The sequence below is a fragment of the Apodemus sylvaticus genome, chromosome 6 (assembly GCF_947179515.1).
Source record: "Apodemus sylvaticus chromosome 6, mApoSyl1.1, whole genome shotgun sequence".
Lineage (NCBI taxonomy): Eukaryota > Metazoa > Chordata > Mammalia > Rodentia > Muridae > Apodemus > Apodemus sylvaticus.
Genome location: NC_067477.1, coordinates 43,923,344 through 43,942,863, shown reverse-complemented (window position 1 = coordinate 43,942,863; position 19,520 = coordinate 43,923,344). Strand labels below are relative to the sequence as shown.

At 36.4% G+C, this 19,520-nt stretch overlaps 1 protein-coding gene across 3 annotated transcripts in view; it reads left to right on the top strand.

Moving 5' to 3' along the window:
- The window catches only part of Gphn (gephyrin), a 447,337-nt gene that overhangs the window by 184,086 nt on the left and 243,731 nt on the right, over window positions 1-19,520 (top strand). For all 3 annotated transcript variants that reach the window (XM_052185596.1, XM_052185597.1, XM_052185595.1), the window contains exon 5: window positions 8,364-8,458. In XM_052185596.1, coding sequence (XP_052041556.1) covers window positions 8,364-8,458 — 95 coding nt within the window. The remainder of the gene's footprint in view (window positions 1-8,363; window positions 8,459-19,520) is intronic.

Genomic DNA, 19,520 nt, shown 5'->3' with positions numbered 1-19,520 from the left:
AGGAAGGAAGAGAAAGGAAAGAAAGGAAGGTGGCAGGCAGGCATATTTTTAGTACATAACTATAGCAATTTAAGAATTGATAAAACTTGCTTGACTTACCAGATGGAACTGTTTATCACAAATAATCATGGGCACATATGTATTTGCTGAAGGAAGTACAAGAAATTAATTACTGTTTTCCATCCAGATTAGAACTGCACTTCAGGGAATGTTGTTCCTTTCTACAAAAATTTTTCCTAATCTGCCTTTTGGTTTGGGGGGGAGGGGGGCGGTAGGGGAGGCGATGCTCACAACTGTTTCTAATAATTACTCTCTCCAAACTTCTAGTTCTGGATAAATCTTTATTAAACTTTATAGATTTTTATTGGCATGTTAAATTTTTTCAGTCATTTTCTTAAACAAAACCCAATGTATTTATACTTTCAATTTTACATGCTTTTGACAGAACTTTTTGTTTTTCACAATTCCTTTGATTACTATTTGTAACATCAACCTCTATGTGATCTAGGTTCATGGGTTAATACAAATGTGTATAAGCTTTGTGTTAAAGGTATTTTGTAGGCAAAGATCCTTCCTCTATCTACAAAGAATATGGAGCCTTTTTCTGTTAAAACATATAACAGTAGATTAATAGGATAAAACAAAATTTGAGGCAAAAGACATGAATTACCTTTTCAATTTTTCTATTGGTATACTTTCTTTGACATAGTCACAATTATTAGTATGTCTCATTATTTACTTTGTCAAAGAAAATTAATAAATCATGTCTCTTGTATTGTATGAAACAAGAATGATAACTATTTAAATAGAGAGTGCCCACGTATTTAAACTGAGTCGCCATAAGTAAAAACTTCTGATTTCTTTTTATACCCAAGCTAAATACTATTTTATTTAACAGTATTCATGAAATCTAGTAGAGAACTGCTTAGTGAATTGTCACACTATAGGAAAATACTATCACAAATTAAATAGGTACTCTCTCACGAAAAAGTGACCAGTAGCGTAATCATGCATAGGAATATTTTCTTTAAATAAACAACAGGTTTTTTTGTTCATGCATTTAGTGCTGAGCACTAGAGATTTCATGATCTATCAGGGACTCATACCTGGATGAATTCAATTCTTTCTTTCTCAGAAAAAATTGATTGCCTGTAGGTCTTCACCTAGGGTGGGGGCCTTGTGAAATGTTTCCCAGACCACACTGCCATTTCCTTGATGTCATCACATGGTTATTGTTTAGGCACTCATGCTGTTGAGGTTTCAGTGATATAATATATTTGCATACAACTTTGATGCCAGCTCTCAGGGTTGTGTATATTGGGATGGCATCATTCATCTCCTTTTATACTAGCTTTTTTTCCATTTTCTTGTGTGGGGTGTTGGGGTGGGGGCAGGGTTCATGTACATACAGTAACCAGAAATATATAACATAAAGTGCTGTCCTTGTTCAATAGCTCTCCACAGTCCTTTTTTATTATCATCATTATTATTATTTAATAAATTTTTACAGTCCAGTCTTCATTCCTCCCCTGGTCTGCCCTCTGGTCTCCCCAGCCCATACTTCCTCCCCGCTGTCTCCAAGAGAATGTGCCCCCTCCCCAACCCCACCAGACCTACCCACTCCCTGGGGCCTCAAATGTCTCAAGGGTAGGTTCATCTACTCTCACTGAGGCCATACCAGACAGTCCTCTGCTGTTTATGTGTCAGGGTTCTCTTACCAGCTAGTGTATGCTATCTGGTTGGTGGCTCAGCTTCTGAGAGATCTTGGGGGTCCAGGTCACTTGAGACTGCTGGTCTTCCCATGGGGTCGCCCTCTTCCTCAGCTTCTTCCAGCTTTTCCTCAATTCACCCACAGGCCTGTTTCCATCCATTGGTTGGATGCTAGTATCTGTGTCTGACTCTTGAAGCTGCTTGTTGGGCCTCTCAGAGGCCTGCCATGCCCAGGCATCTGTCTGCAAGGATACCACAGCATCAGTAACAGTCTTAGGTCCCGGAGGCCTCCCCTTGAGCTAGATCCCAATTTGGACCTGTCACCAGACCTCCTTTCTTTCATGATCTTCTTCATTTTTTGTCCCTGCAGTTCCTTCAGGCAGGAACAATTCTGGGTCAGAACTTTTGACTGTGGGATGGCAACCCCATCCCTCCACTTGATGCCCTGACTTCCACTGTACATAGACTCTAAAGTTCCCCCGCTCCACTGTCTTTCTTCTTTTTCAACATTTTTTCTGTTAATTATTTATAAGACTAAATAATAGAATATGTAATATTCATAGTAACTTTTTGAAACAATAATTACATCATTTTCTTCACTCCCTTTCCCCCCTTCAAACCCTCTCATGTACCACCTACCCATCCCTGACTCTTAATCAAACTTGTAGCTTCTTTTTCTTTGTTGTTCTCTCTGTCTGTCTCTACATCTCTATATATATTAATTTTATATTTATAGATATCAAGAAATAAATAATTCAACTTGCTCAGTAAATACTATGTTATCTATATGTGTATGATCTCACAGTTATTTGAAGCTGTTTTACCAGTTGAGGACTTGTTTCTGGGGAAGACCATTTATCCAACTCTCCTCATTCCCTTTACTTCTTTGTCCAGGATTGAGACCTTGAGAGCTTGTTAGCATATCCATTGATGTCATCCTTTGCTCAGGTCTGGTTTAGGCAACACTACTGCTTATGTGATTTTTACAGAGATGTGGATAAGTGAGCAAATAAATGGATGGATTATAGCAAAATCAAAGCAAAACAAAAAACAAAACCATTATATCACAGAATTATCTTTGTAGATTTGAAAACTACTCTGCTAACAAAGTTAGGTGTACAATATAATATTATTAATAAAATCCATTGCATCAAAACTTCAGAGTTTTAAAATGAATTGTTATTATTTAAGTTTATAGCTAAAAAATGATGAGCTGTCTACCTCACTTTTCATTGTCTGAAACCAACCTATTCAATAGAAATTTGAGGTCATGATATTTCCCAATGAAGTTCAAGAGTAAGCATGAATTTCATCAAGAACTCTCCATTGTTTATAGTACAATTTTTTAGCTTTTAAAAATTAGCAGCCTTTGAAGGGTATTTTGGGCATCAATATTATCTTCAAAGTATAAAAATTAGGGAAGGCATGTATGCTCACCCCTATACCACAAACACATAAACAGTAAAAGAAATGTCAGTGTTTTTTTTTTTTATGGGCAGTTAAGATTTCATTGTTAAGAATATATTTAAAGGCTGAACATGGTGCTACATACCTGCAACTCAGCTGAGGCAAAGGACTGAACCTTAAGGGTTGCTTGGACCACATCGTGTGTTCCAAGCTAGCCCAAGCTACCTAGCAAAACCTTGTCAAGAAAAAAAAAATAGACTATTTGTAAGTTAAACTTAAATACTTAAACAAAGGAAGTAGGTGTTACCTAAATATCATTACTTTGCAACTGACTAGTTCCTAAACCATAACCTAAAACAGCAACACTAATTCCTACTATACGTTTTCAAGAAAGTAATTGATTAATTAAGAGCTCATAATTATAAAAAATCTGAAATAGTTCCATAAAACAATTATATAAGGTTATCTCAAACTCTTAGTGTCTTTTTAGCACTGATAATGGTGTATGTAAACACATTCATGGGTGCAGGTGGTTCTTGTCTTTATTCTACTATCACATGTGACTGAAAGTGGCAGAGATTATAAGAAACCTCTCTTCTGTTTGGATTTTCTAGTGTCTTAATGTATTTTGTCTTGTTTTATTCTGAGATAGGATTTACTCTTGCTTTATGCTTTGTTGTACTTTTCATATGGCTGTAGATATTTGCACTCAGATCTTGACCTCTTTCCTGTCTTTCCAATACATTCCTTAATTTAATTGGCCTTTGCTCTCTAAAGGTGAAAGAATTTAAGTATTGTTCTTTTCCTTCACTAGCCAATGCTTTCACAGTTAAAATATTGTAAATTCTGTATTATTTCAACTCTGCTTCTCAACTTTTTCTGTTTGTTTTTTTCGAGACAGGGTTTCTCTGTGTAGCCCTGGCTGTCCTGGAACTCACTCTGTAGACCAGGCTGGCCTTGAACTCAGAAATCTGCCTGACTCTGCCTCCCAAGTGCTGGGATTAAAGGCATGTACCACCACTGCCCGGAGCTTCTCAACTATTGATTATAAGTGCATATGTTTTCCTATTATCACTGTTTGATACAATCTAAACTATAAGGTTGTAAGTTGAAATGGAAAAAAAGAAACATAAAACAACTACTTTTCTTGAATATACATTATATATTAGATTGCTTTATCTCTTCATTGTCATCTTAAAAGATGTAGTTGTTTTATTCTTGAATATATTGAAGCTCAGAAAGGTTATTTTCATTTAACTCACAAAACAAATGGGCAGTAAAGCCAAATTTTAGATCTAGGTAAGTGTATTTATTTATTTTTGTGTTCCACTAATATTTATTGAGGATATACCACATTACCTATTATGCCATGTGATGCAACAGATCCAAGTCCTCTTCTCTTGGAAAGTAACTGTGGAGTAGCATCATCTTCACATATAATGAGGTTTTGACCATACCAGCCATTTCAAAATAAGAAAATAACTCAAAATAGATTATAGCATGTATAGAAAAATGCATTAATTACATATCTAAAAACATTCATGTCTGTGATGTATTTAAAAATGCCCTATTGTAAACACATTATTGTGTCTTGATCTATATGAATTTGATGATCTGCTCCCAGCCTCCCACAAACTCATGATTCATACCATCATGATTTAAAAGCAAATGTAGTAATGCAGAGGACGATCCAATCTTAGATAAGATCAAAAATTTCTTCTGCAGAACCTCCTAAAGAAAATCAATATAATATGAACAAAACTTAGATATTCTGTCATATAAATAGAAATTTCACTGAAAGATTTGCACAAAAGTGGTTACTAATAAAATAATTCTCTGAAAACTGAAATCTAGTGTTCTAGGAAAACCCATGATATATTTTAGAGAATCTTAAAAAATTAGTAAACGTTATCTCTTCCATGCAATGTCCACATTATTTGTTAACTCCGAGTCACAGCTTACATGCTCAGTTTATTTAATTCATTACTAGATTATCACATCCTTTGAATACTACCTAACAGGAATACCAAGTAGTGTTTCTAAAGTGGAAAAGTATTGTTCCTTGGTCTCTCTATTTTAGATTAAACATACCCTGTTGGTATTTTTCTACTTGTCCTTAAAATATGCCATTCTTCTTGGAGTATATAATCTGTATGTGTATCTCAGTATTTTTTCCACTATAATAAAATACTGGAGATTGAATACTTTCAAAGAAAAAGTTTATTTACCTCATAGTTGTGGAAATTGTAAGTCTAAAGTAGAAAGATTCCATATGTTGACCTCCACCAAGGCCCCCTTAGATTCATCACAACATAGCAGAGAGGCAGAAAGGAAAATGGCTATATGCAGAAGATCATATGACAAAACAATAAGCCAAACTGATTCAGAGGTTAGGCTTACTTTTTATATAATTTGTTCCCTTAAGAACTGACTTCACGGCCATCCAGAGGCTGCCCCATTTGGGGATCCAACCCATATACAATCAACAAACACAGACACTAGTGTGGATGCTAAGAATTGCGTTCTAACAGAAGCCTAATATGACTGTCTCCTGAGAGGCTCTGCCAGAGACTCCCATATCCAGAGGCAGATGCTCATAGCCAGCTATTGCACTGAGCATGGAGTCTTCAATTGAGGAGTTAGAGAAAGGACTGAAGGAGCTGAAGGGATTTGCAACCCCATAGGAAGAACAACAATATCAACCAACCAGAGCTTCCAGGGTCTAAACCAGCAACCAAGGAGTACACTTGGAGGAACTCATGGCTCTAGCCATATATGTAGTAGAAGATGGCCTTGTTGGGCATCAGTGGGAGAAGAGTCCCTTAATCCCGTGAAGGCTCCATGCCCAGTGTAGAGGAATTCAAGGGCAGGAGGCAGGAATGGGTGGATGGGTGAGTGGTTTGGGGGTACACCCTCATAAAAGCAGGAGGAAGGGGGATGGGATAAGGGGTTTCTTGGGGGAATATCTCAAAAGGGGATAATACTTGAAATGTAAATAAATAAAATATCCAATTTAAAAGAGAAAAAAATAAAATTAAAAAAAGAACTGACTTTGCGAGTGATACCACATCAATCTTGTACTAACTTTTAAAATTGTCACACCAAGAGCCAAGCTACTAACATATGAATCTTTGGGAGATAAACTGTATTCAAACCCATTAAAAGTTAAGTGGTGCTTATATGATGACTTTTTAGAGTGGGCAATGAAGTACTAATTCTGCTAAAGAGGTCATTTCATATTAGGCTCAACTTCCCTTTGCTTGTTTTTTTTTGTTTGTTTGTTTGTTTGTTTGTTTGTTTGTTTTTTAGGACTTTATATTGTTAGTTTCCTGGAAGTTGTAAACTTCAACAGAGTACTGTATAACAGAAATAATGTCTCATATCATAAGACCTCAAATTTCTATTGAATAGGTTGGTTTCAGACAATGAAAAAATGAGGTGGACAGCTCATCATTTTTCAGCTTTAAACTTAAATAATAATTCATTTTAAAACTTTGAAGTTAAGTTTTTGTTTTCTACTGCCTGTGGTGTCCCCTCATTACAAAAGAGTTCATTAAGAAGCAGTTGCTATTATTAAATATTATGCTATTCTTGGTGCAGTGGACCAGGATGTTTGTCAGTTATGGGAATCCCATATTTTATATTCATGTTAGGAACAAATTACCCATTTATTTATGTTCTAAAATTGCACTATCAGTTAGTATCTAATACATACTTGATTTGCTTTAACTGTTTGGTCAAGTATTTCCTCAGAGAAAACTGTTAGCCACATATGTAACCTTACTTAGATCTGTAGCTCACTTCTGCTAAACAGTTGCAGTCACAACTTGTCTTCATTCTGCCATTGTTTATATTTTGCTTGTTTTCTGCATACTGGAATACTCGATCTTGCATGTTTTAATTCTTAGTCATTTTCAGTTATTGTAAGTGCCTTCATTTGTAGAAATAGATTACTAGAAATGGATTAAGTCACGTGTTTTGTTCCTAATTTTAGCCTAAAGTTTATCTGTACCATTAAATGTACTATATAATCATTCATCACAGTCTATAATTCTAGTGTATGGCCTTTATAAATACCAGTGTCTTGAAAATTAAAGGTTGAGGCAACCCTGTGCAGAGCAAGAATAATAATGCCATTTTCCCAATATATGTTACCTCATGTCTCTGTGTTGCATTTGGTAATTCTTTCTATAGTCTACACTTATTCATTAATTATTTTTATGTCTATTGATCAGACTACAGCCAATAAAATCAAGGCCTCCACTTGAAGTGTTGTTATAACTGGCTGAAGATTCAGATAATGATTAACATACTTTGGCAACACTATTTTTCATTATTGTAACTTTTTAGATATAATGATATGATATGCTAAAGGGCAATATAATCATAATTTTTTATATGCACTCAGAAACCAAAAAGTTCATATGATGTGCTTTATTGTTTTATTGACTTAACAGTGGTTGTCTGAAACCAAACCTGGAATATTTCCAACGTATGCTTATATTGCTACTGTTGGAAAATATAATATTTCTGTCTTCTTCACTAACTTAGTCCTGGTTTAAGTACCCTTCACTTTACCCATATCATATCATAAACTCTTAGTATAGTAAATCCTATCACTTTATTTTTTTAACCCAGTAGCCAATTTGTATTGAAATTGTAATTTTTTCCAGGTAGTTTATGGGGAAGTTAGTAATATTTTTATCTCTTTAACCATGTTATAAAATCATTGAACTAATAGGAATATATTTTAGAAGTAATTTTTATTTCAATAAAGGGAAAATGTGGATGTGGCATATTGCCACAGCTAATACTGGAGTTCTTGCCTAGTGTGCACAGGATGTTAGGTTCCATCCTCAACACCACAAAACTAAAAACAAATAAAAACTCTAAGAACAACCAACACTAGTGCCCAGTCTTCTTACACATCTGAGATCTTGCAAACTGCCACAGCAATCTGAAGCTTCCTGGTTTGGACTTCAGGTTACCATAAAAGATGGGTTTTTTTCTCTCAAATATTTTGAAACTGTGAAGAAAAGAATAAGATGGGACTTGTAACATTCCTTGCATTTTCCTAGTCAATAGCCAATATTCAGTGATCCTGAAAAACTAAGCTGACTGACTATAAAAATCTAAATGTTTGAGGAACTCCAAAAATATGGTTTATCTTAAAGTGAAATTTACTACTCTGCCTTTCTTCTTTTTTGGCTATTTCATTCAGTGTGCTATTTAATCTTTAATTACAGGCCACAAAAGAAGTAATAGAACGGGAAGCGCCAGGGATGGCCCTGGCAATGCTGATGGGATCACTTAATGTTACACCTCTGGGCATGCTCTCTAGGTAAGAAAGCCATCCACAAATTGCAAAGAAAGTGAACCTCCTGACTACAGATCAGTATATACCCTAGAAGAGTATATCTAAAACACTTTAGACACAAGACTTAGTAGGTTCATTCCATTTTATCCAGAGTTATGAGTCTTGGTCTCTATAGCTAGATCTAGAGCAGATCCTTCTTTTTTCCTTTTTGGTTTTATTTTTACTTTTGCTAAACTGTTAGGTACTGTTTTATCATTGCTGAATGTCATTGGTTCAAAAGACGAATTCATTAAAATGTAAAATTATCCTTGTTGTGATTATTTATAATCACCAATTGATATTTATTAACTGTGACCTGGTGCAATTTAATGTAATGAACCAGCAAAATTTATTAAAATCACTTATCTCATATGTTAGGAACTTTGAATTTACAAGGAGGCATATTTATGTACAGTCATAAAAAGAACTCAATTCATATTGATGGCCTCTGGGTAATTTAGTATATTTAAATTGCTCTATTAAATCAATATATTATTATATTTAATTAGTATCTTTAATACTGCTTTATTGGCATAGCTGATAGCATTATACTTTATCTGATGGTTTCTTAGTATTTTAGTAAATCTTAGATTATAGTCCTATAAACGAGCATAGTGTACATCAGTAAATGTAAAACTTCATTTAGTCAGGGTCTTTTAATGATCTTTGAATAATAAACATTTAATCTTATAGTAGCCAAACATATACAGCCTTGTAAATTTATAACCCTATAATCAGCATAGCCACTTATATTCTGTGTGAAATATGACTATAAAAGCTAAGGTACATATTTATATGTTATTCAAACTGGTTTTCCTCTTACTTGGATATATTTCATGAGGGGCAGTCATTAGAGTTATACCTGTGAATCATCTGTTATTATATTCTCTTTACTGTCATATGTATATATAGCATTATAATGCTACATTTAATAAATATAGATGAAATTAAGTATGAGATATTATATATTTATAAAATTAGCTTTTTAAGAATTTTATACATGCTTTGATCATATTCTCCCCTCTACCAACTCTTCCCATATCCATGATCCTTCCCTTCCCACCCAACATTGTGTTCTTTTTTTCACCCTCATCAAAGTCAATGTATATTATACAAACTCTCTTATGTGTGTGGCCTGCCACTGGAGCATAGTAGACTTACCATAGGCTACGTTATAGAAAAGCAAATATCCCTCTCTCAGCAGCTAAGATTTGCCAGTAGCTTTTCATCTACGTGTGGAATTTCATGTCCAACTAACCTCTCCACACTTAGATTTGGTTTGGTTTGGATTTGCACTGATCTTATACATGTTGTCATACTACCTGAGTTCATATGAGGGTATGCCCTGCTGTTTCCAGAAGATACCATTTCCTTGTATCTATCCACTGCTGCTTATACATTCTCTTCATTCTGTCTATATCAATGATTTCTGAGCATGTTAACATTCTTCTGTCTCTTACTCTATGCTTATTGGCCGACATGGATGTCTACATTGATCATTTTCTTCAAAAAGACATTCTCTGATGAAGTTGAGAGATATCTTAATTTATGGGTATAATATCATTGGGAGTTCATTTAATACAACGCCTACTTAACAAATGATAACTAGTTTCTTACTTAGCATCCATTATTAATCTAGGCATAGGTTCTTGTCTCAATAATGATGGTAGATAGAATTTTGTCTTGGGGATCTGGCCTTAAAACCAAACAAAATGGGTAGTTGCTTCCATGATATTGATGCCACTATTGCACAAGTGGGCTGTCTTGCCAGGCCAGGCATTATTCGAGATAATTGGGTTCTCAGCTCAAAAATATTGATGCTTACTTTTCTCCTCTTTTAGCTTTTATAGTACCAGCTAGCTAGCACTATGAAAGCTATTTAGTGCTCAAGACAAACAACTTTCTTAGCAGAAAGAATTAGTTCAGTTCCTGGTTTCAGTTATCCATGGCCATTTGGCCCCATTGCTTTGGGGCCTACACAAGCAAGACCATCATGATAGGCCCATGGAAAAGCAAAGGTGTTTATTTACCTGCAGCTAGGAGAGGAGAGATAGGACAGGTCAAGATCCCAGTACCTCATACATGATAGATGCAAGATGCAAAACCATGTCTCCCATCGCCTAACCATCCACTAACTCCTTTCGAGCTTATTCTAAACCAAAAGTAGTATGCATCTTTAAATGTTCTTCATTTACCTTGTCACCAAGGGAAAACTAAGTTACAGTTTAGGGTAGAGATATGAGGTTGACCTGTTTAGAAACTCTACTGATAAGACATTTGCTGGTACAATTTCTTTGGAAAGTAATTGGAAATTTCATATAAGGAGCCTTAAAATGCCATGTTCTTTAAACTGCTGATCCAATTCCTACCCCAGGATTCTAGTCTGAAACAATCGTGCCAAATATTGTAAAACTTGAAAAGTCTCTTTTTTCTCAGATTGGAAAAAAAATGTTTCTAACAGGATAAGAAAATAAAAATACAATGGTATTTATCCATTAAAAAAAGAAAGGAAAGCTATTTAGTAGGATTGAAGCTTCTAGATCTGTCATCATGTTCTGTGACTCAAGCATCTGTATTTTCCACAGCAAGTGATGGAAGTAACCAGCAACACTCAGCAGCACTGGCAATGGTCTATGATGCTTGGAAGTCTTTGGGACCTCATTGGTCAACAACTCTTAAAAAAGAATTGCCCATTACTGGGACATGAATTTTTATGTTAGTCTCTTTTGTCTGTTTGGTGAACTGTTGCCCCATAATAGGGTAGTAGGCATCCATATATCAGTTTCCCTCATCTACCCAGCTCATCTTTATTCTAATTCAACTTATTCCTTCCTAGTTTCTAATTTCCTACGGAAGTGTCATGCCCAGTTTTCTGAGGAACCACCAGACTTATTTCCAGAGTGGTTGTACCAACTTGCAATCCCACCAGCAGTGGAGGACTGTTCATCTTTCTCCACATCCTTGCCAGCACCTGCTGTCTCCTGAGTTTTTAATCTTAGCCATTCTGATTGATGTGAGGTGAACTCTCAGGGTTGTTTTGATTTGCATTTCCCTAATGACTAATGATGTTGAACATTTCTTAAGGTGCTTCTCAGCTATTCAAAGTTCTTCAGGTGAAAATTCTTTGTTTAGCTCTGTACCCCATTTTTTAATAGGGTTATTTGGTTCTCTGGAGTCTAATTTCTCAAGTTCTTTGTATATATTGGATATTAGCCCTCCGTTGGATGTAGGATTGGTGAAGATCTTTTCCCAATTTGTTGGTTGCAAATTTGTCCGATTGACAGTGTCCTTTGCCTTACAGAAACTTTGTAATTTTATGAGGTCCCATTTGTCAATTCTTGGTCTTAGAGCATAAACTATTGGTGTTCTGTTCAGGAACATTTCCCCTGTGCCCATGTCCTCAAGGGCCTTCCCCAGTTTCTTTTCTATTAGTTTCAGTATGTCTGGTTTTATGTGAAGGTCCTTGATCCACTTGGAGTTGAGCTTAGTACAAGAATGGATCAATTCACATTCTTCTGCATGCTGGCCTCCAGTTGAGCCAGCACAATTGGTTGAAAAGGCTATCTTTTTTTTCCACTGGATGGTAATTTCCTTTAACCTTTTATACTACAGCATTCTATCTCCCCTCTATTGAAGACCTCTTACCATGGACCCTTTCTAATTTCCTGACCTCTATGGGTATTCCAAATGAAAGATACATATCTATGGATCAAACCTGATATTCACAAATGAGAAAAAAAAATGTGACATTTGTCTTCTTGGGTCTGAGTTTTCCCGTGTAGAATGAATGTTTCCAGCTCTATTTGCCTTCAAATTTCATAATTTCATCGTTCTTAGCAAATGAGTAATATTCTATTGTGGTAAGCCTTTCCGTTCATAGTTGAGTTAAGTAAAATCTTTTTTACAGATATTGGATAGATATAGTAGGTTCCATTAAATATGGAATAAGGAAACTGGGATTATTTGCTGAATGTTGTTTTGTTGTTGTTATTATTTTTTGTGGAGTGTTGTTTTTTTTTTGTTATGGTTGTCATTTTGTTTTTGTCTTTGCTTTTCCATGCCTTCTTAAAAATGTTTCAACAACAGCCATGATTACAGCGTTGAGGGCTTTCTGCAGCATCTGATTTTTATCACTTTGGCTTTTGACCATACTTCTGCTGCAGCACATGACATGCTGTTTTATAACAGTCTAAATGTTCATGGTGCCTAGTTTGCAGAAAATCCATTAGTATCAGAGCTTTATCTTATGCATTTTTATGTATTCAGCTCCCAAAACATTACCAGAAAAGTAATAAGTATTAAACTAAAATAAATAATAATTTAAAGAAAAGAAAAGGAAGGGAAGGAGGAAGGGGGATGGAAGAAAAGTGGAAGGAAGAAAATAGAAGGAAGGAAGAAAAAAGAAGGAAAGAAAGAAAGGAAGAAATAGAAAGAAAAGAAAGAAGACAAAAAAAGGAAGAAAAGAGAAAGAGAAAAGAAAGAAACCTTACAAAAGGTTTGTTGTTATGGGCACAAAACATTAGTCTTTTACCTCTCTTTTAAAGGTCTCTCTTTCTATAGAAAGTGATACATTGAGGGCTTTACCTTACAGTTTCTTCTATAGAGAGTGATACATAGATAAAATACATTGTCAGCCATAACTCTTCCAAATGCTTATTCTGATCACAGTTACTTGTGTGTTGTTTTCTACAAATGGTTTGGTAGATGGCACATAGTAGTATTCAGAGCATTCTACAATGGTCCTTGCTAGCCTCTTCATCTGGAAAATGATGGCATTAGCAACACCAGGAGCTTCTCATCGAATGATTTAACGTGTGCAGTGATTAGAACAAAAGCTGATTCCTAGTCTTATATGCTGGTCTGTTGCCATTATTTGAGTTCTAACTTACAGAAAATCTGGCAAAAGTTTTTTCTTAACCTGTGCCTCCAGACATATCTCCTCATCTCATCTTTGTACTGAAGAAATATACTTTTATTGCATGTAGAATTCTGTGTTGGATTTTTCTCTTCCTTCATTATATATAAACAAACAAAACAAATAACTTTCTTCCATGATCTTCTGACTCCATAATTCACAAGAAGTATTACGCAATTAAATTGTTGTCCATTACATGTAATGGTTACTTTTCTCTGGCTACTTTGAGGATCTTTCTTTTTTTTTTTTTCTTCATTATTAATTTCCACATTGTGGTGCTGTGCCCTTTTGGGTTCACTGAGACTCTTAAACCTTAAAACTTATGCCTGACAGATTTGGAAATCTGTTAGCCATTAGTTTTGGGGTTGGTTTACCTGTACAAGTTTCAGTCTCATCCCTAGTGTGACTCCTGACATGAAAATCTAATTTGTTAATAATGAATATCCCTAGATTCTTTGGGATTTACTTTTGATATGTTATCTCACGATATTTCTATGACATAATTTTATATTAACTAATGTCATCCCTCTCTCAGTTCCATTCTAACTTTGAACTTTTTCAGTGATGTTGTCAAAGGCAGTGGCAAAACCAGGTGTGGGAGGAAACGAGGGAGATGTACAGAGGGTCAGGAAATTGAACAGAGGTGTGTGGCAATGGGGGATAGAGAACAGGGGTAGCCAACAGAAAGTCCCAGATGCCAGGAAACCAAGAGGCTCCCAAGACCGAACAGGGATGACATTAGCTGAAATAATCAACAAAGAGGACAGAAAACCTGTAGAGACCATATCCAAATGTCAGGCAAGGCTCCTGGTTGAGGAATGGGACCACCCACCCGTCTCAAAAATTTTAACCCATAATTGCTCAAATAAACTTTCAGTTCTAAAGCTGAAATTTTATTTCCACTTTATATAATTTTTTCTTTCAATTCTAAAGATTCCATTTAGATATATTCATGGTATCCTTTTCTTGATTATATTTATTTTACTATTTTATTGTGTCATTTGAGGATGCTTGTATTAGCCATGTAAAAATTATTTTTTGACAGTTCCCACAAATGGCTTACCTTATGATTGGTGCCAGTGGATTTTCCCCCATAAAAACAAATGAACATATTTTTCTGGTTCTTTGAATGCTGACTAATTTTGGAAGTATTCTTGACTTTTCAAATTTAGTATTCTAATAAAATATTTATCCCAGTTTAAATCTCTGGATAATGTTTGTTAGTTTTGTTTTGTTTTGTTTTGTTTTTAAAGATTTGTTTTTTTTGTTTTTTTTGTTTTGTTTTGTTTTTATTATTCGATATAATTTATTTACATTTCAAATGATTTCCCCTTTTCTAGCCCCCCCACTCCCCGAAAGTCCCGCAAGCCCCCTTCTCTTCCCCTGTCCTCCCACCCATCCCTTCCCACTTCCCCGTTCTGGTTTTGCTGAATACTGTTTCACTGAGTCTTTCCAGAACCAGGGGCCACTCCTCCTTTCTTCTTGTACCTCATTTGATGTGTGGATTATGTTTTGGGTATTCCAGTTTTCTAGGTTAATATCCACTTATTAGTGAGTGCATACCATGATTCACCTTTTGAGTCTGGGTTACCTCACTTAGTATGATATTCTCTAGCTCCATCCATTTGCCTAAGAATTTCATGAATTCATTGTTTCTAATGGCTGAATAGTACTCCATTGTGTAGATATACCACATTTTTTGCATCCACTCTTCTGTTGAGGGATACCTGGGTTCTTTCCAGCATCTGGCAATTACAAATAGGGCTGCTATGAACATAGTAGAACATGTATCCTTATTACATGGTGGGGAGTCTTCTGGGTATATGCCCAGGAGTGGTATAGCAGGATCTTCTGGAAGTAAGGTGCCCAGTTTTCGGAGGAACCGCCAGACTGATTTCCAGAGTGGTTGTACCAATTTGCAACCCCACCAGCAGTGGAGGAGTGTTCCTCTTTCTCCACACCCTCTCCAACACCTGCTGTCTCCTGAATTTTTAATCTTAGCCATTCTGACTGGTGTAAGATGAAATCTTAGGGTTGTTTTGATTTGCATTTCCCTAATGACTAATGAAGTTGAGCATTTTTTTTTCAAGTATATAATTCCGTGAGTTTCAGTAGCTTTTTTTTTTTTAATTTTTTTATTCGATATAATTTATTTACATTTCAAATGATTTCCCCTTTTCTAGCCCCCCACTCCCCGAAAGTCCCGTAAGCCCCCTTCTCTTCCCCTGTCCTCCCACCCACCCCTTCCCACTTCCCCGTTCTGGTTTTGCTGAATACTGTTTCACTGAGTCTTTCCAGAACCAGGGGCCACTCCTCCTTTCTTCTTGTACCTCATTTGATGTGTGGATTATGTTTTGGGTATTCCAGTTTTCTAGGTTAATATCCACTTATTAGTGAGTGCATACCATGATTCACCTTTTGAGTCTGGGTTACCTCACTGAGGATGATATTCTCTAGCTCTATCCATTTGCCTAAGAATTTCATGAATTCGTTGTTTCTAATGGCTGAATAGTACTCCATTGTGTAGATATACCACATTTTTTGCATCCACTCTTCTGTTGAGGGATACCTGGGTTCTTTCCAGCATCTGGCAATTATAAATAGGGCTGCTATGAACATAGTAGAACATGTATCCTTATTACATGGTGGGGAGTCTTCTGGGTATATGCCCAGGAGTGGTATAGCAGGATCTTCTGGAAGTGAGGTGCCCAGTTTTTGGAGGAACCGCCAGACTGCTTTCCAGAGTGGTTGTACCAATTTGCAACCCCACCAGCAGTGGAGGAGTGTTCCTCTTTCTCCACACCCTCTCCAACACCTGCTGTCTCCTGAATTTTTAATCTTAGCCATTCTGACTGGTGTAAGATGAAATCTTAGGGTTGTTTTGATTTGCATTTCCCTAATGACTAATGAAGTTGAGCATTTTTTAAGATGCTTCTCCGCCATCCGAAGTTCTTCAGGTGAGAATTCTTTGTTTAACTCTGTACCCCATTTTTTAATAGGGTTATTTGGTTTTCTGGAGTCTAACTTCTTGATTTCTTTATATATATTGGATATTAGCCCTCTATCTGATGTAGGATTGGTGAAGATCTTTTCCCAATTTGTTGGTTGCCGATTTGTCCTCTTGATGGTGTCCTTTGCCTTACAGAAACTTTGTAATTTTATGAGGTCCCATTTGTCAATTCTTGCTCTTAGAGCATACGCTATTGGTGTTCTGTTCAGAAACTTTCTCCCTGTACCGATGTCCTCAAGGGTCTTCCCCAGTTTCTTTTCTATTAGCTTCAGAGTGTCTGGCTTTATGTGGAGGTCCTTGATCCATTTGGATTTGAGCTTACTACAAGGAGACAAGGATGGATCAATTCGCATTCTTCTGCATGCTGACCTCCAGTTGAACCAGCACCATTTGTTGAAAAGGCTATCTTTTTTCCATTGGATGTTTTCAGCCTCTTTGTCGAGGATCAAGTGGCCATAGGTGTGTGGGTTCATTTCTGGATCTTCAATCCTGTTCCATTGATCCTCCTGCCTATCACTGTACCAATACCATGCAGTTTTTAACACTATTGCTCTGTAGTATTGCTTGAGGTCAGGGATACTGATTCCCCCAGATTTCCTTTTGTTGCTGAGAATAGTTTTAGCTATCCTGGGTTTTTTGTTGTTCCAGATGAATTTGATAATTGCTCTTTCTAACTCTGTGAAGAATTGAGTTGGGATTTTGATGGGTATTGCATTGAATCTGTATATTGCTTTAGGCAAAATGCCCATTTTAACTATATTGATTCTACCGATCCATGAGCATGGGAGGTTTTCCCATTTTTTGAGGTCTTCTTCCATTTCCTTCTTCAGAGTCTTGAAGTTCTTGTCATACAGATCTTTCACATGTTTGGTAAGAGTCACCCCAAGATACTTTATACTGTTTGTGGCTATTGTGAAGGGGGTCATTTCCCTAATTTCTTTCTCAGCCTGCTTATCCTTTGAGTATAGGAAGGCCACTGATTTGCTTGAGTTGATTTTATAACCTGCCACTTTGCTGAAGTTGTTTATCAGCTGTAGGAGCTCTCTAGTGGAGTTCTTTGGGTCACTTAGGTAGACGATCATGTCGTCTGCAAATAATGATAGTTTGACTTCTTCCTTTCCAATTTGTATCCCTTTGACCTCCTTATGTTGTCGAATTGCCCGAGCTAGTACCTCAAGTACAATATTGAAAAGATAAGGAGAAAGGGGGCAGCCTTGTCTGGTCCCTGATTTCAGTGGGATTGCTTCAAGTTTCTCTCCATTTAGTTTGATGCTGGCTACCGGTTTGCTGTATATTGCTTTTACTATGTTTAGGTATGGGCCTTGAATTCCTGTTCTCTCCAAGACTTTAAGCATGAAGGGATGCTGAATTTTGTCAAATGCTTTTTCAGCATCCAATGAAATGACCATGTGGTTTTGTTCTTTGAGTTTGTTTATGTAGTGGATTGTATTGATGGATTTCCGTATATTGAACCAACCCTGCATTCCCGGGATAAAGCCTACTTGATCATGGTGGATGATCGTTTTGATGTGTTCTTGGATTCGGTTGGCAAGAATTTTATTGAGTATTTTTGCATCGATGTTCATAAGGGAAATTGGTCTGAAGTTCTCTTTCTTTGTTGGATCTTTGTGTGGCTTTGGTATCAGCGTAATTGTGGCTTCGTAGAAGGAATTGGGTAGTGTTCCTTCTGTTTCTATTTTGTGGAATAGTTTGAAGAGTATTGGTGTTAACTCTTCTTTGAAGGTCTGGTAGAATTCTGCACTGAAGCCATCTGGTCCTGTGCTTTTTTTGGTTGGAAGACTTTCTATGACTCCTTCTATTTCTTTAGGCATTATGGGACTGTTTAGATGGTCTAGTTGGTCCTGATTTAATTTTGGTATTTGGTATCTGTCAAGGGAATTGTCCATTTCCTCCAGATTCTCCAGTTGTGTTGAGTATAGGCTCTTGTAGTAGGATCTGATGATTTTTTGGATTTCCTCAGTTTCCATTGTTATATCTCCCTTTTCATTTCTAAGTTTGTTAATTTGGATACTTTCTCTGTGCCCTTTGGTCATTCTGGCTAAGGGTTTATCTATCTTGTTGATTTTCTCAAAGAACCAGCTCCTGGTATTGTTGATTTTTTGTATGGTTCTCTTTGTTTCTACTTGATTGATTTCGGCCCTGAGTTTGATGATTTCCTGCCTTCTACTCCTCCTGGGCGAAATAGCTTCTTTTTGTTCTAGGGCTTTCAGGTGTGTCTTTAAGCTGGTAATGTATGCTCTCTCCATTTTCTTTTTGGAGGCACTCAGGGCTATGAGTTTTCCTCTTAGCACTGCTTTCATTGTGTCCCATAGATTTGGGTATGTTGTGTTTTCATTTTCATTGTGTTCTAAAAAGTCTTTAATTTCTTTCTTTATTTCTTCCTTGACCAAGGTATCATTGAGTAGAGTATTGTTCAGTTTCCACGTGTATGTGGGCTTTCTGTTGTTTCTGTTGCTATTGAAGACCACTTTTACTCCATAGTGATCAGATAGGAGGCATGGGATTAGTTCGATCTTCTTATATTTGTTGAGGTCTGTCTTGTGACCAATTATATGGTCGATTTTGGAGAAGGTACCATGAGGTGCTGAGGAAAAGGTATATTCTTTTGTTTTAGGATAGAATGTTCTATATATATCTGTTAAATCTAATTGGTCCAAAGCTTCAATTAGTTTCATTGTGTCCCTGTTTAGTTTCTGTTTTCCTGATCGGTCCATTGAGGAAAGTGCAGTGTTGAAGTCACCCACAATTATTGTGTTAGGTGCAATGTGTGCTTTTAGTTTTAATAAAGTTTCTTTTATGAAAGAGGGTGCCCTTGCATTTGGGGCATAGATGTTCAGGATTGACAGTTCTTCTTTTTGTATTTTTCCTTTGACCAGCAAGAAGTGTCCCTCAGGGTCTCTTTTGATGACTTTGGGTTGAAAGTCAATTTTATCTGATATTAAAATGGCTACTCCAGCTTGTTTCCTGAGACCATTTGCTTGTAAAATTGTCTTCCAGCCTTTTACTCTAAGGTAGTGTTTGTCTTTGACCCTGAGGTGTGTTTCCTGTAAGCAGCAAAATGTAGGGTCCTGTTTATGTATCCATTCAGTTAGTCTGTGTCT